This window comes from Saimiri boliviensis, chromosome 8 (genome assembly GCF_048565385.1).
Source record: "Saimiri boliviensis isolate mSaiBol1 chromosome 8, mSaiBol1.pri, whole genome shotgun sequence".
NCBI lineage: Eukaryota > Metazoa > Chordata > Mammalia > Primates > Cebidae > Saimiri > Saimiri boliviensis.
Window position 1 is genome coordinate 12,630,375 of NC_133456.1, and position 17,282 is coordinate 12,647,656.

The 17,282-nt window shown below is 46.7% G+C and overlaps 2 protein-coding genes across 6 annotated transcripts in view; both read left to right on the forward strand.

Moving 5' to 3' along the window:
* The first annotated feature begins 1,189 nt into the window (after positions 1–1,189).
* QRICH1 (glutamine rich 1) overlaps positions 1,190–17,282 on the forward strand; it is a 68,057-nt gene continuing 51,964 nt past the window's right edge. The window contains exons 1-3 of one of the 5 annotated variants that reach the window (XM_074403888.1): positions 1,190–1,551; positions 2,992–3,051; positions 16,727–16,850. The gene's annotated coding sequence lies outside the window, so the exon portion shown is untranslated. The other 4 variants (XM_039477699.2, XM_039477701.2, XM_039477698.2 and 1 more) reach the window with 4 other exon arrangements.
* LOC101031287 (ATP synthase F(0) complex subunit k, mitochondrial) lies at positions 14,178–15,645 on the forward strand. The gene has a single exon (XM_003936682.4). It carries the CDS (start codon positions 15,344–15,346, stop codon positions 15,518–15,520), a length of 177 nt encoding a protein of 58 aa, XP_003936731.1. The 5' UTR covers positions 14,178–15,343; the 3' UTR covers positions 15,521–15,645.

The window sequence follows — 17,282 nt, forward strand, 5'->3', positions numbered from 1 at the left end:
CCAAAGTAGCTGGGATTACAGGTGCACGCCACCACACTTGGATAATTTTTGTATTTTTTGTGGAGACGGGGTTTCACTATGTTCGTCAGGCTGCTCTCGAACTCCTGACCTCAGGTGATCCGCCCATCTCAGCCTCCCAAAGTGCTAGGATTACAGGCGTGAGCCACTGCGCCTAATCAGCATATAATTTTTTTTCTTTTTTTTTGAGACGGAGTTTCGCCCTTGTTGCCCAGGAGGGAGTGCAGTGGCACGATCTCGCCTCACTGCAATCTCCACCTCCCAGGTTCAAGCGATTCTCCTGCTTCAGCCTCCCAAGTACCTGGGATCACAGGTATGCACAACCACACATGGCTAATTTTGTATTTTTAGTAGAGATGGAGTTTCACCACGTTGGCCAGGCTAGTCTCAAACTCCTGACCTGAGGTGTTCCACCCGCCTTGGCTCCCAAAGTGTTGGAATTACTGGCGTCAGCCACCGTGCCCGGCCCATTCAGCATATAATTTTTTAGTGCCTACTACGTGCCAGGCACAGTGAGATGTGGCATACATGCTGTGATAGCCTTCCAAGTTCACTGGCGGGGAAAGAGGTGACCAAGCACTGCATGGGAGAGCTCTTCCTGGGCCCTGTGCAAGGCTGGAAGGGGTTCCTGACCCAGCCTGTGCCTTAGAAAAGACTACTCTCACGAAGTGACTTCTGAAGGGAATCACAAAAGACTATGGGAACTTTGCCAAGATAAGAGGAACAAGGGCAAAAACCCCGAGGCAAAAGGAGTCTACAGCAGGCTGGAAGCCCTCTGGGGGCTGTGTGGGCTGCTGCTGAGGCCTGCGTGTGCCTGCAGCTTTAACGCCTTCCACATTTTCCCTGTATACAAACACCAGGCTACCAGTGGGCCCGCTTTAAGGTGGCCCCGACTGCGGAAGGCTGAACTCAGATGGCAGCAGCTGGGGGGGCCCAGAGGGTGGGTCCTTCGGGAGGTAAGAGCTCTAGAGGCTTCCCAGGCGGGGCACAGCTGGGGACGCCGAGCCCAGGCGAGAAGTTTGCAGGGTCCACCTTAAGCGAGAGGCTGAGCCCGGCCGGGCCCCGCCCCGCTTAGGGGTGCTCGACCAAAGGAGGCTCAGGCGGGCGACGGAAGGTGGGTCCAAGGAGCTAGCTTCGAGTCCTAGCCGTCAGAGGCTCCACGACGAGGCTAAGCCCCCGCCCTAACTCCGCCCCACACAGAGGGGCGTCCAGAGGCGGGGCGAGTCGCTCCCCGCCCTGGGATCCGTGATCCGCTGTAGCAGCCAGAAGTGCGGCCTGCCTCCCCTGCTGAAGCGTTCACTTTAAGTCTGGCCGGGAGGCAGCTCGAGATCTCGCGGGATCCGACGCCCCGATTCTCGCGAGAGGAGCAATCGGCTCCCATTGGCTGTGAGGGTTGAATGTAAGATGGCGCCCAGGGAGCTGTGAGGAGAAAACCCTGTCGGTCTTGGAGCTACGACGGCAGAACCGGGGTCCCGGGCGGTGCGGCGGGGCCGGCGGGTAGAGCGGAGGCGGCGGCGGCGGTGACGTCGCCGGGTGAGGGCTCCACTGTGGGCGAGGATGCGGCGAGGCTGTGGGCCTGGGACGGTGGGCCCACCCCACACAACGGCGGGCGGGGGCGGGCGGGCCGCTACCGCTGGGGCCTGAGAGCTCGGGGCGGCTCCGGAGCTGAAAACGTCCCTGGGCTCGCGTACCCCGCCCTGTGGATGGGGGAGGGGTGGGCCGGGGATTTGGGTGGGCGCGGCGCGACATCGCGCGCTGGTGCGGGCGCGCGTCTAAACCTGTTTTTACGCGCGGGAGCGCGCGCGCTGTGCGGCTCTCTCGGTGCGCGTGGCCGCCGACGTGCGCGTTCCCCGCCCGGATATCTCTGCTCTATGAGCTTTGGCCCGCGGGCAAGAGAGGCTTTCTAGGGCGTGCGCCCGCCACGACCCCCCGTTTTGGTGCGCGCGCCCTGATGTTGGGTGGCGGTGCCGCCTCGAGAGCGCGCCGGAGGCCTCTGCTGAGCGGAGGGCCGGCCGCGGCGCGTTGCGTGGGGAAGGTTGAGGATTGGGTCTTTTCTGGTCTGGTGACGTTCTCGGGCATCGGTCGCCTAGGCCTGAAGAGAAACAAACTAGCTTTGCTGTCTGGCTTGCGGCTCCGCTCCCCTGTGAGGGGCGCGAGATTGCCTGTTCTCCTCTAGTAATGCCGTTACTTGAGGCCCAAGTGCGGGGTGGGTACTTGGGTAGGGTGTTCCTCGGCTTCAGAAACCAAGCCCTATTGGCTTGAGAGGGCAGTGAGCCCCTCCGGGTTTCCTCACCTTGTGCTGGGCTTTGTGCCGGGCAGGTACCTGCTTATCGTATTAGAAACTAATACGTCCATAAGCGCAATTCGTACACGTCACCTCTGCGCTCCGGAAGGGGATTCTCTTATGTGGACGATGTGAACTCCGAGCTCTAAAATGCCACTTTAAATCCTTAAACGCAGTTTTTTCTTTTGCGTAGGTGGGAGGGGCTTACTTTAGTCTGTTATCCTAAGGGCCTAACATTGCCTCAGCCAAAAAGTTGCCTCGAACAAAATTGAACAACCTGAGAATCAATGCTATACCTTTTTTTGAAATTCCGGAAATCTCCAGAAATTCCTAAAATCTGACTGTGTATCGCTGTAAAAGTCACTTTTGGTTTAGGTTTTCAATCCTTTTCAGCTCTTTTTTTTTTCACCACGCCATTGTGTTTTGGTGTCAAGGAAGTTCTAGGTTTGTCCTAGAGAATTATGCACTTCTTTTTTTCTAATACAAAACATCTGCTAGTTTATAATTTACAGTCTTGCTCCATTAAGCTTAAGGAAAAGGAAGCTAAGAGGAAGTAAACTTAGCAATCAAATTTCATAATGTTGGGGTAGTTCTTTCTAATGTATTGTATTTTTTTTAAGAACAAAGTTAAAATTATTAATAAAAGGAGGCTGAGGATGGAAGGAACTTTTTTGTTCTATCTTCTTCAGAATATTAGAAGTCTTAAGAACTCAGGACAAGCAACAGAAATACATGCAACATGGTGACTGGTGAGTTAAAATTGTTCATATGCTGGAAGTATGTGTGCATAGTTTTTTTTTTGTAATACTGAAGCATTACAAATCCTATCAATTATTCTGGGTGCTGTCTTCCAGAAACTGTTAGGTGCTGTAAAATGAAGATGTGGGAGAACAGCATCTTTGAATTCAGCCACAGTTTGCTACTTGGGCAGTTTTCTCCTCTTAGGATGCAAGACAGTGGAACCCACAGATTTAAGCATGGCAAGGAATCGTCTTTTAAAAGGACTTAAATGGTTCAGAGAAAAGCTGTAAAGTTTACACTTAAAATTTTGATACTTTTTTTTTTTTGAGACAGAGCCTCACTTTGTAGCCCAGACTGGAGCTCAGTGGTGTGATCTTGGTTCACTGCAACCACCGCCTCCTGGGTTCAAGCGATTCTTCTGCTTCAGCCTCCTGAGTAGCTGGAATTACAGGCCTGTGTTAACACGCCCGGGTAATTTTTGTATTTTTGGTAGAGCTGGGGTTTCACCATGCTGGTCAGGCTGATCTCAAAACTCCTGACCTCCTGATCCGCCCACCTTGGCTTCCCAAAGTGCTGGGATTACAGGCATGAGCCATTGCACCCGGCCAAATTTTGATACATTTTTTAGGTCTGCCTGTTTTGAATTATCTTTGTTTTTAACTATTATGCTTGAGATCTTCCTTTGAAATTAGTGTTTAAAAATAGTATTTCTCAGCTGGGTGTGGTAGCTTATGCCCGAGGAGGGTGGATCACTTGAGGTCAGGAGTTCAAGACCAGCCTAGCCAACATAGTGAAATCCTGTCTCTACTGAAAATGAAAAATTAGCCAGGTGTGGTGGTGGGTGCCTGTAATCCCAGCTACTTGGGAGGCTGAGGCAAGGGAATGGCTTGAACCTGAGAGGTGGAGGTTGCAGTGAGCAGAGATTGTGCCACTACACTCCAGCCTGGGCGACAGAGTGAGCAGAGTGAGACTCCATCTCAAAAAAAAAAAAAAAAAAAAGCCGGCGCGGTGGCTTGTAATTCCAAAACTTTGGGAGGCTGAGGCGGGTGGATCATCCAGGGTCAGGAGTTTGAGACCAGTTTGGCCAACATGGTGAAACCCTGTCTCTACTAAAAATACAAAAATCAGCAGGACATGGTGGCGGGTGTCTGTTATCCCAACTACTCGGGAGGCTGAGGCAGGAGAATTGCTTGAACCCAGGAGGCGGAGGTTGCAGCAGTGAGCTGAGATTGTGCCATTGCACTCCAGCCTGGGCAACAAAAGTGAGACTCCATCTTAAAAAAAAGTTTCTCTATGATTTGCTTATTGGATGTCTTCCTTCGGGTCCTCTCTGATGAATTGTTTGTATATCTCTTCAAGAACCTCTTCAGTTCCACATCCTTTTTCTAGCTTGTGTTGCCATTTCAAACTAAAGATCAAATAGTGGTTGAATTTTTTTGTAAAATTGAATAGCTATAGAAAAGTAACCAAAGTCAGGGGCTCTGGATATGGCTGCCCTTCTTTAAGGCAGCTTCATAATCATTATTGTTTTTCCTTACATTTGCATATGCTTTCTTGTAGTTTAATTAGTTATGGTATGTTCGTTGTGCCATGCTTCTTTCTTGTCTGCGTTTTATTTATTTGCTTTTTTTTTTTTTTTTTTTTTTTTTTTTTTGAGACGGAGTTTCGCTCTTGTTGCCCAGGCTGGAGTGCAATGGCGCAATCTTGGCTCACCGCAACCTCCGCCTCCCGGGTTCAGGCAATTCTCCTGCCTCAGCCTCCTGAGTAGCTGGGATTACAGGCATGTGCCACCGTGCCCAGCTAATTTTTTGTATTTTTAGTAGAGACGGGGTTTCACCATGTTGACCAGGATGGTCTCGATTTCTTGACCTCGTGATCCACCCGCCTTGACCTCCCAAAGTGCTGGGATTACGGGCTTGAGCCACCACGCCCGACCTGGTCTCACTCTTAAGGCCAGGGCAAAACTAGGTAGAACTGGTGGCTGTGTCAGAAATCTAATGTGTTTTTCTTTTTTTAAAATTTATGAAATATCAACCTATGTAAATTTAGGTGATTATCTGTACAATTTAATGAAAAATTATAGACTGATGCTGGTGTAACTACTACTTTTTCAAGAAATAATGCCAGTATCCCTGAACCCTTTGTGGGTTCCTTCTGGAACACAGCTTCTCAAGCCCTATGGACAACTGTTACCTTAACATAGTTTAGCTTTGTTTCTTTTTGAGTTTTATATACATGGAGTCATGCTGTATTATCTTGTCTTTCTAGCATAATATTTCTGAAATTGTTCACATTGTGTGCAGCTGTTCATTCCCCTTTTTTATGTAGTATTCTGTTGTATGAATATACCATAACGTATTTATCTATGGCACTATTGATAGACATCTGGGTTGCTTCCACGCAATAGCATTTTGACTGTTAACAAAATGCTGCTGTGAATGTTCTTGTGTAAGTACCCTTGTAAAAAAAGAAGTTCCTTCATATACACTGATGGGTAAAATTGCTTAGTAGGAATAGATATTTTCAGTCTCACTAGATAATGCAAGTGGTTGTGCCAATTTACAATCCGTCAGTATTTGGGAGATATAAGAATTTTAATTTCCTAATTGAAAATGAAACTATGGCCAGGCTCAGTTGCTCACGTCTGTAATCCCGACAGTTTGGAAGGCCAGCGCTGGCAGATCACCTGAGGTCAGAAGTTTCAGAACAGCCTGGCCAACATGGTGAAACCCTGTCTCTACTAAAAATACAAAAATTAACTGGGCGTGGTGGCGGGCACCTGTAATTCTAGTGACTTGGGAGGCTGAGGCAGGAGAATCACTTGAACCTGGGAGGCAGAGGTTGCAGTTAGCCAAGACTGTACCATTGGACTCCAGTCTGCGAGACTAGGCAAGATTCCATTTCAAAAAAAATGAAAATAGAAGCATGATGAAAATGCCCCTAAACCAGGGACTCCTGTAAAGGTATGGAGCAGATAATTGGCCTAACGGGATATTTTCCATCACAAACCCTGCAGTGGGCTAGTAACCTTAAGAATAGAAACATGGGTGGAACACAGTGGCTCATGCCTGTAATCCTAGCAGTTGGGGAGGCCAAGGTGCGAGGATTGCTTGAGCCCAGGAGTATGAAACCAGCCTGAGCAAAATGACAAGACCCTGTCTCTACAAAAAAAATAGAAATAGCCGGATGTGGTGGCATGGACCTAGTCCGAGCTACTCAGGAGGCTATGCCGGGGGATTGTTTGAGCCCAGGAGTTTGATGCTGCATGGAGCTGTGAATGCACCACTGTATTCTAGCCTTGGTAATGGAACAAGATCCTGTTTAATTAAAAAACAAAAACAAAAACAAAAAATCCCAGACAAATGGCTGGGTACAGTGGCTCACGCTTGTAATCCCAGCACTTTGGGAGGCTGAGGGGGTCTGGATCACCTGAGGTCAGGAGTTTGAGAACAGCCTGGCCATCTAAAAATAAAAAAAATTAGCTGGGCATGGTGGCATGTGCCTGTAGTTCCAGATACTTGGTAGGCTGGGGCAGGAGAATTGCTTGAAACAAGGAAGGGTTCAAGTCACACTTTGTCACCCAGGCTGGAGTACAGTAGTGTGGTCTTGGCTCACTACAACCTCCGCCTCCTGGGTTCAAGTGATTATTCTGCCTCAGCCTCTGGAGCAGTTGGGACTACAGGCAAGTGCCACCACGCTGGGCTAATTTTTTTTATTTTTAGTAGAGACAGTTTCACCATATTGGCCAGGCTGGTCACGAATTCCTTACTCAAGAGATCCGCCCGCCTCGGCCTCCGAAGGTGCTGGGGTTACAGGTGTGAGCCACTGTGCCTGGCCTATTTTATTTTATTTTATTTTATTTATTTATTTTGAGATGGAGTCTGCCTCTGTCGCCCAGGCTGGAGTGTGGTGGCGTGATCTCAGTTCACTGAATTCTCGCCTCCTGGGTTCAAGCAGTTCTGCCTCAGCTTCCTGAGTAGCTGGGACTACAGGCGGGAGTGGCCATGCCCGGCTAATTTTTGTATTTTTAGTAGAGATGGGGTTTCACCATGTTGGCCAGGCTGGTCCCTTGTGATCCACCTGCCTCGGCCTCCCAAAGTGCTTGGATTACAGGTGTGAGCCACTGTGCCCAGCCCCATATGAATGTATTGAAACTGGTCTAAGCTATGAAGAGCCATTGTTGGAGTAGATGTGAACCTTGAGGGAGCTCAAAGCCTAAGGAAGAGGTAAAGTTCTGACGCAGCTCATACTTTCTTCTCTTAGTCCATCACAGATTCAAGACTCACTCTGCAGAGCCATACGGGGAGCCCAAAAGAGGTATCAGGCATAAGAAACCCAAGAAAGGGTGATTGCACTGAGATCTTCCCTTGGTATCTAGATGGAAAAAAGAAAGAAATTTGTAAACAGACCTATAGAAATGTAATATACTGTTGTTTTGGAGTAATCTTTGTCCATGGTACCATCTTATGTTCTAGTAATAAAATAATAAAAATAATAACTCATGTATTTAGGAATTGCTGTGTGTCAGGCACTATGCTAAGCTCCAGTAGAAGGAAATACAGAGGAGATATCAATAATCAATTTGAATTTATACCAGCAAAAATGTCCAGGGTCTGTTTAAGGGAGTGCTGGTTTTCCTTTATTGTTCTACAAAGCAGCTGTGTTTAAGGCATTGAGAAGTAAATGCTTGTTTACAGACCTCATATACCCCAAGAGCATTAGGGTATTTTCTTTTTCATTATTCTTTGTTTTTTCTTTTAATTTTTTTGCAACAAGATCTTCAAAGCATCATTACCAATCTTATGAGAGTCCCAGAACACTCAAGTATCCTTATGGCTGCATGTTTTTCAGAAATACTTAAATTTCTTTACTGCTTTTCACTAATTCTTTTACTTGGAGCTAATTTAGAATCTTTTGTCTGTTTTAGAAGTTTCTTCATTTCTCCTTTTTTTTTTTTTTTTTTTTTTGAGATAGAGTTTCGCTCTCGTTACCCAGGCTGGAGTGCAATGGCACCATCTCGGCTCACTGCAACCTCTACCTCCTGGGTTCAAGCAATTCTCCTGCCTCAGCCTCCTGAGTAGCTGGGACTACAGGCATGCACCACCATGCCCAGCTAATTTTTGTATTTTTATTAGAGACAGGGTTTCACCATGTTGACCAGGATGGTCTCAATCTCTTGACTTTGTGATCCACCCGCCTCGGCCTCCCAAAGTGCTGGGATTATAGGCATGAGCCACCGTGCCTGGCCCATTTCTCTTTATTACCAAGGCTCAACTTTCGTGTTTTATGAGCAGCATCTTGAAGTTAAGACTTAATTATTTTGTGCAAGTTTTTGTTATCTTATGGTTTAGTTTCTTTTTTCTTTTTTTTTTTTTGAGATGGAGTTTCACTCTTGTTGCCCAGGCTGGAGTGTAGTGGCTCAGTGTCAGCTCACTGCAACCTTCCTTTTCTGGGTTCAATCGATTCTTGTGTCCCAGCTTTCTGAGTAGCTGGGATTACAGGAATGTGCCACCACGCCCGGCTAATTTTTTTGTAATTTTAGTAGAGACAGGGTTTCATCATGTTGGTCAGGCTGGTCTCAAACTTCCGACCTCAGATGATCCACCCACCACAGTCTCCCAAAGTGGTGGGATTTACAGGAGTGAGCCACCTTGTTTGGCTGGTTTAGTTTCCTTTGAAGAGTTTCAGACTGGGCGCGGTGGCTTACGCCTGTAATCCCAGCACTTTGGGAGGCTCAGGCAGGTGGCTCACCCAAGGTCAGGAGTTCGAGGCCAGCCTGACCAACATAGAGAAACCCCATCTCTACTAAAAATACAATATTAGCCAGGTGTGGTGGCGCATGTCTGTAATCTCAGCTACTTGGGAGGCAGAAGCAGGTGAATTGAACCCAGGAGGCAGAGGTTTCGGTGAGCCGAGATTGCACCACTGTACTCCAGCCTGAGGGGCAGAGTGGGACTCCATCTCAAGAAAAAAAAAAAAAGAGTTTCAGATTTTGATTTTGAAGGAAAATCATACTGTGATTAACCATAATTGTTTATGTGTCTGCTACCCATTACTGCACTGTAGTCACTGTATAGAAAAAGATGATTTTTCTGATTTCCTAATCTGCCTGCCTCGGCCTCACAAAGTGCTGGGATTATAGGCCTGAGCCACCACGCTCAGTGATTTTTAAATTATATTTTAGATTAATGGAACTTGGGGGAAATACAGAAAATTATTTAACAGGAAGAAACTTAAATCCTCTGTGATTCCATTATTTAGTCATAACTACTGTTAGCTTTTTTTTTTTTTTTTGGACAGAGTCTCACTCTGTCCCCAGGCTGGAGTGCAGTGGCGCAATCTCAGCTCAGTGCAGCCTCCACCTACCAGATTCAAGTGATTTTCCTGCCTCAGCCTCTAGAGTAGCTGGGATTACACATGCCTGATATAATGCGCAGCTAGTTTTTGTATTTTTAGTGCAGATGGGGTTTCACCACGTTGGCCAGGGTGGTCTCAAAATCTATTGGCCAGGTGTGGTGACTCATACCTGTAATTCCAGCATTTTGGGAGGCCAATGCTGGTGGATTGTTTGAGGCAAGGAGTTTGAGACCAGCCTGACTAACATGGTGAAACCCTGTGTCTTCTAAAACACAAAAATTAGCTGGGCATGGTGGCAGGTGCCTATAATCTCAGCTACTTGGGAGGTTGAAGCAGGACAATCACTTGAACTCGGGAGGCAGAGGTTGCAGTGAGCTAGGATCATGCCATTACACTCCACTCTCGGCAACAGAGCAAGACTCCACCTAAAGAAAAAAAAATTTAGGCCGGGCATGGTGCCTCACACCTGTAATCCTAGCACTTTGGGAGGCGGAAGCGGGTGGTTTACCTGAGGTCAGGAGTTGGAGACCAGCCTGGCTGACAGAGCGAAACCCTGTCTCTACTAAAAATAAAAAAATTAAGCAGGTATGGTAGCAGTTGCAGCTGCTCAGGAGGCTGAGGCAGGAGAATCACTTGAACCCAGGAAGCAGAGGTTGCTGTGAGCCAAGGTTGCCCCACTGCACTCCAGCCTGGGTGACAGAGGGAGATTCCATCTCAAAAAAAAAAAAAAAAATTAGAGCTGGTTTCACTACATTGCCTAGGTTGGTCCCAAACTCCTGGGCTCAAAGGATCTTCCTGCATCAGCCTTCCAAAGTGTTAGAATTATAAGGTGAGCCACTGCACCCAGCCTGTTAACTTGTTTGCTTATTATTTACTTATCTATGAATAAATGATAGAGTCTCACTCTGTCACCCAGGCTGGAGTGCAGTGGCATGGTCATAGCTCTCTGTAGCCTCAAAGTGCTGGGATAAAACCATCTTCTTGCCTCAGCCTCCCAAGTAGCTGGGACTGTAGGTGAGAGCCACCATGCCCAGCTCTTTGTTGACATTTCTAATGGTTTTATGGTATTTTTTCTATTTCAAGCCTGTTTGTCTTTTAAGTTATTACTGTTACTTCTTTTCTTTTTTGAGACGCAGCCTCGCCCCCGTCCCTCAGGCTCAAGAGTGCAGTGGTGTGATCTTGGATCATTGCAACCTTGGCCTCCCAGGTTCAAGCAATTCTCCTGCCTCAGCCTCCTGAGTAACTGGGATTACAGGTGCCTGCCACCATGCCCAGCTAAATTTTGTATTTTTAGTAGACACAGGGTTTTACCATATTGGCCAAGTTGGTCTTGAACTTCCTGACCTCAGGTGATTTGCCCACCTTATCCTTCCAAAGTGCTGGGATTACAGGCGTGAGCCACCACGCCCAGCGTTCCCACCCCCCCTTTTTTTCTCTTGAGACGGAGTTTTGCTCTTGTTGCCCAGGCTGGAGTGCAGCGGCACTGCAACCTCCAGCTCTCCGATTCAAGCAATTCTCCTGCCTCAGCTTCCCAAGTAGCTGGGATTACAGGTGCCTGCCAACAAACCCAGCCAATTTTTTTTTTTTTTTTAAAGAGACAGGGTTTCACCATGTTAGGAGATGGTCTCGATCTCCTTACCTTGTGATTCACCCGCCTCAGCCTCCCATAGTGCTGGGATTACAGGCGTGAGCCATTGCACCTTGCTGTTTTTTTTTTTTTTTTTTAATGAAAAGCATAACAAATGGATTTTGATGGTTTACAGCAAGTAACTTTTTGAAACTTATACTTTCTGACAACTGAATATCCAGCTTACTGCTTCCCTTTTGGCTTAGGAAATAAATTTATATTTCTGCTAGAGTTGCTTATGGTAACTTTTTTTTTTTTTTTTTTTTTTTGAGACGGAGTTTCACTCTTGTTACCCACGCTGGAGTGCAATGGCACGATCTCGGCTCACCGCAACCTCCGCCTCCCGGGTTCAGGCAATTCTCCTGCCTCAGCCTCCTGAGTAGCTGGGATTACAGGCACCCACCACCATGCCCAGCTAATTTTTTGTATTTTTAGTAGAGACGGGGTTTCACCATGTTGACCCGGATGGTCTCGATCTCTTGACCTCGTGATCCACCCATCTCGGCCTCCCAAAGTGCTGGGATTACAGGCTTGAGCCACCGCGCCCGGCCTGCTTATAGTAACTTTTTAAAGGTACTATTCTTGAAATGCTAGCTGTTAGGATTTATTTGGGGATGACATAGGCAGCAGATTTTTTTTTTTTTTTTTTTTTTTTTTTTTTTTTTTGAGACAGTCTTGCTCTGTTGCCAGGTGCCAGGCTGGAGTGCTGTGGCTTGATCCTGGCACACTGCAACCTCTGCCTCCCAGGTTGAAGCAATTCTCCTGCCTCAGCCTCCCGAGTAGCTGGGACTACAGGTGCATGCTACCATACCTAGCTAATTTTTGTATTTTAGTAGAGATGGGATTTCACTATGTTGGCCAGGATGGTCTTGATCTCTTGATCTCATCATCTGCCTGCCTCAGCCTCCCAAAGTGGTGGGATTACAGATGTGAGCCACCGCGCCCAGCCCAGAAAGGTTTTTATGGTATCTTTGGAACTTTGATTGACAAAAAAATCATGTTCTGGACTTTGGTATGAAATATATTCTAAAACTAAAATGTTTGATTAAACAGAAGCTAGATTTATTTAACTAAATGTTTTTCAAAAATAGAGGGCATCTGGCCAGGTTCAGTGGCTCACACCTATAATCCTAGCACCTCAGGAGACTGGGCAAATCACTGAGGCAAGGAGTTTGAGACCAGCCTGGCCAACATAGCAAAACTTCATCTCCACTGAAAATATGAAAATTAGCTGGGTATGTGGCAGGTACCTGTAATCCTAGCTACTCTGGAGACTTAGGCAGAATTGCTTGAATTTGGGAGGCGGAGGTTGCAGTGAGCCATGATTGTGCCATTGCATTCCAACCTGGGCGACAGAGTGAGGAACTGTCTCCAAAAAATAAAAATAGGCCAGGCATGGTACCCCACGCCTGCAATCCCAGCACTTTGGGAGGCCAAGGAGGGCAGATCACGAGGTCAGGAGTTCGAGACCAGCCTGGCCAACATGGTGAAACCCCATCTCTACTAAAAATACAAAAATTAGCTTGGTATAGTAGCAGGCACCTGTAATCCCAGCTACACCGGAGGCTAAGGCAGGATAATGGCTTGAACCTGGGAGACGGAGGTTGCAGTGAGCCCAGACTGCATCATTGCACTCCAGCCTGGGTGACGGAGCAAGACTCCATTTCAAAAATAAATTTTAAAAAATAGACTGGGCACAGTGGATCACACCTGTAATCACAGCACTTTGGGAGGCTGATGTGGGCAGATCACAAGGTCAGGAGATCAAGACAATCCTGGCCAACGTGGTGAAATCCCCGTCTCTAATAAAAATGTAAAAATTAGCTGGGCATGGTGGTAGATGCCTGTAATCCCAGGTATTCAGGAAGCGGAGGCATGAGAGTTGCTTGCACCTGGGAGGCAGAGGTTGCAATGAGTCGAGATTGCGCCAGTGCACTCCAGCCTGGTGACAGAGCGAGACTCATCTCAAAAAATAAATAAATGAAAAATAGAGCCCGGGCCTGGTGGCTCAAGCCTGTAATGCCAGCACTTTAAGTGGCTGAGGTAGGCAGATCACGAGATCAGGAGTTTGAGACAACCTTAGCTGGGTGTGGTGGCACAGGCCTGTAGTCCCAGCTTCTTGGGAGACTGAGATGGGAGGGTCACTTGAGCCCAGGAGGTTGAGGCGGCAGTGAGCCAAGATGTTACCACTGCACTGCAGCATGGTCAATAGAATAAGACCCTGTTTCAAAAAACAACAAAAAATTAGGGGTGTGGAGGTTTAATTTTTTGATCTTACATAGTGGGAACTCCATAAATACTCTTAAATTTTTTCTTTTTTTTGAGACAAGAGTCTTGCTCTGTTGCCCAGGCTGGAGGGCAATGGTACAGTCTCGGCTCACTGCAGCCTCTATCTTCTGGGTTCAAGTGATTCTCCTGTCTCAGCATTCCAAGTAGCTGGGATTATAGGCATGTGCCACCACACCTGGCTAATTTTTATATTTTTAGTAAAGACAGAGTTTCGCCACATTGGCCAGGCTGGTCTCAGACTCCTGACCTCAGGTGATCCACCCTGCTTGGCCTCCCAGTGTGCTGGGATTAGAGGCTAATACTGTAATGAGTCTACAAGTAGAGGCTTAAAGGTGTGAAAGTGATAGTAACAAAACTAAGAATAAAAATGTGATTGGCAGGGTTTGGTGACAGGAGGATAATTTTTAGTTTTTTATTTACGTTTTTTTTTTAAGGGTCTTGTCTTGCTCTGTCGTCCAAGCTAAAGTGCAGTGGCATGATCATAGGTCGTTACAGCCTTGACCACCTGGGCTCAAGTGATCCCCTCAAATAGCTGGGACTACGGTGCACACCACCACACCTGGCTAACTTTAAAAATGTTGGCGGGAGGCCGGGCGCGATTGCTCACGCCTGTAATCCCAGCACTTTGGGAGGCCGAGACGGGTGGATCACGAGGTCAAGAGATCGAGACCATCCTGGTCAACATGGTGAAACCCCGTCTGTACTAAAAATACAAAAAAAATTAGCTGGGCATGGTGGCGCACACCTGTAATCCCAGCTTCTCGGGAGGCTGAGGCAGGAGAATTGCCTGAACCCAGGAGGCGGAGGTTGCGGTGAGCCGAGATCGCGCCATTGCACTCCAGCCTGGGTAACGAGCGAAACTCCGTCTCAAAAAAAAAAAAAATTTGGGGGGGAAATGTAGGGGGTCTCACTGTGCTGCCCAGGCTGGTCTTGAACTCCTGGCGTCAGGCTTTCTGCCTCTCAGCTGCCCAAAGGCTAGGATTATAAGTATGATTCCTCCACGCATGGCCTGAGAGTGATTAAAATGTGCTAAACTCGTTGTTCCTAGACAGATAATGTTTATAATTGTTAGATCAAGAACCCGAGGTTCAAAGCATCCTTAGCTGCTTTTTTGTTTTAATTTTTAATTTTTAATTTTTTTTTTTATTAAGATGAGGTTTCACCATGTTGGTCGGGCTCGTCTTGAACTCCCGACCTCAGGTGATCCGCCTGCTTTGGCCTCCAAAGTGCTTGGATTACAGGCGTGAGCCACCACGCCCAGCCTACTTAGCTGTTTTTACTTTGTATTTTATACCTTTTTATAGTATTAGAATGGTTGGTCTTTTATTTTTTTTTGAGACAGAGTCTCAAACTCCTGACTTCAGGTGATCTGCCCACCTTGGCCCCCCTAAGTGCTGGGATTACAGGCCTGGCCCCAGAATGGTTTTTCTGTTCCTGTCTCTGTTCCAGGTTTTTATATTCCTGTCTCCATCCCCCAAGAAACCTCCAAAAACAAAAGAAATACTAGGTGGAATTCTATACTGAATGCTGAAGAAAGCTTGTTTCTAGAAAGAAAAATTAGTGAAATTATCTTTTATACATAATATCAGATTTGAGGTGAGGCTTAAGCTGCCCCTTCTGAGTTTCTGAAACTTGAAAGAAAGAGTGAGGAGAAATAGGGTTACTAGGAGGATCATAGAGACTGGCTTTACCGCTTGTACTCATGAAGGTTTTTCAGTTCTGTAAACCATTTGTGGTGGTTTTTTTCCTTTTTCTTTTTTTATTCTTTTTTGTTGTTATATTTGTTTTGTTTTACTTGAGATTGAATTCCCACCTACTGCATATGGAAGCAGTGTTTCTTTGTATTGGTGTTTACTCATTTGTCTTTTCCCAGGCTTGACCCAAAAAAGGTTTCTTCTGCATGTGAAAACTCTTTACTTTTGTACCTTAAAAAAAATTGCTTTTTCTTCTTCCGGCCGGGCAGAGCGGTGGATACGGTCGTTGAAGGACCCTGGGTGAGGAATTTGTGGCTATAGCAGATTGAGATCATGGCAGGTCCAGAAGCTGATGAACAATTTCATTTCACTGGTATTAAAAAATATTTCAACTCTTATACTCTCACAGGTAGAAAGAATTGTGTACTGGCCACATACGGAAGCATTGCTTTGATTATCTTATATTTCAAGTTAAGGTCTAAAAAAACTCCAGCTGTGAAAGAAACATAAATGGATTTTAAACTGTCTCCGGTTCTTAACCTCATCTGTTAAGTTCCATGCCTGGAGAAGCTAATCCCAACTCATCATGTGATAATACAATTTGTACAATAAATTATGAACCTGGAAAAAAAAAATTGCTTTTTGTAGTAGCTTTGAAAATTTAATCAGTTTAGTATATTGTGTGAATGGAACTAACAGTTGGAGAAAATACATTTTAGGAAATTAAATTCCATCTGACCTCTGCCTGTCTTTTATAATGAAGGTGAAAAACTGAGATATGTACCCGTGTGGTAGAGGACCTGTTAATGTCTGCTCATATAATCTCTTCTTTGTCCCCTTTTGAGCAGAAGGATGTATGTGATTAAATATTAGAGTCTCATAACTTTGTAATTATGAAAGATGCCCCCCTTTTTTTTTTGAAATGGAGTCTCACTCTGGCACCCAAGCTGGAGTGCAGTGGCATGATGTCGGCTTACTGCAACCTCGCCTCCTGGGCTCAAGCAATTCTTCAGCCGACATGGCCCCCCAAGTAACTGGGATTACAGATACCTGCTGCCATGCCTGGCTAATTTTTCTGTTTTTAGTAGAGACAGGGTTTCACCATGTTGGCCAGGCTGGTCTCCAACTCCTGCCCTCAGGTGACCTGCCTGCCTCGGCCTCCCAAAGTGCTGGGATTACAGGCATGAGCCACCGCACCTGGCTGAAAGATGCCTTCTTAAGGAAATCCCTACTGTGATGCTGTTAGCAAAGGGAAGCTTTGATACAGTCTGTGCAAGTGTGGCAAATGAGTGCTCTCAGATCACCTATGCTAAGTAGCCTTCTCTGAATCTGTAGTTAGGCAAAGTGTGCTTGGCCTGATGCTCTCCTTATGAGTGCCGTGGACATCATTGATCACTTAATTTTTATTTTTTTATTTTTTCCAGGTGAAGGTCTTTCTAGGTTTCCCAGCTCAATGACCTGGACTCAAATAGTCCTCCCACTTCAGCCTCCTGAGTACCTGAGACTACATGTGTGCACCACTGTGACCAGCTGATAGTTTAATGTTTTTGAGACAGAGTCATACTCTGTTGCCTAGGCTGGAGTGCATTGGAGTGATGTCAGTTCACTGCAGCCTCGATGTCTGGGCTCAAGCAGTCCTTCGACCTCGGCCTCCCTAGTAGCTGGGACTACAGGTGCATAGCACCACACCCAGTTAATTTTTGTATTTCTTTGCAGAGATGGGGTTTCACCTTGTTGCCCAGGCTGAGGTGGAAGGACTGCTTGAGCCCGTGGAGCTATGGACATTACAGAAACAATCCAGTGGCTCACGCCTATTATCCCATCACTTTGGGAGGCCAAGGTGAGCGGATCACCTGAAGTCAGGAGTTCAAGAGCAGCCTGGCCAACATGGTGAAACTCTGTCTCTACTAAAAATACATAAATTAGCTGGGCATGGTAGTGGGTGCTTGTAGTCCCGGCTACTTGGGAGGCTGAGGCAGGAGAATCGCTTGAACCTGGGAGGTGGAGGCTGCAGTGTGCCGAGATTGTGCCACTGCACTCCAGCTTGGGCAACAGTGAGATTCCATCTCAAAAAAAGAATAGGCCAGAGTGGTGGCTCATGCGTATAATCCCAGCACTTTGGGAGGCTGAGGCAGGTGGATCATGAGGTCAGGAGTTCAGACTAGCCTGGCCAACATAAGTGAAACCCTGTCTCTACTGAAAATACAAAAATTAGCTGCGTGTGGTGGCATGCTCCTGTAGTCCCAGCTACTTGGGAGGTTGAGGTCTAGGA

Excerpts from the sequence above, each read along its gene's own strand:
- LOC101031287 (XM_003936682.4), top strand. The coding sequence starts at position 15,344 with ATGGCAGGTCCAGAAGCTGATGAACAATTTCATTTCACTGGTATTAAA.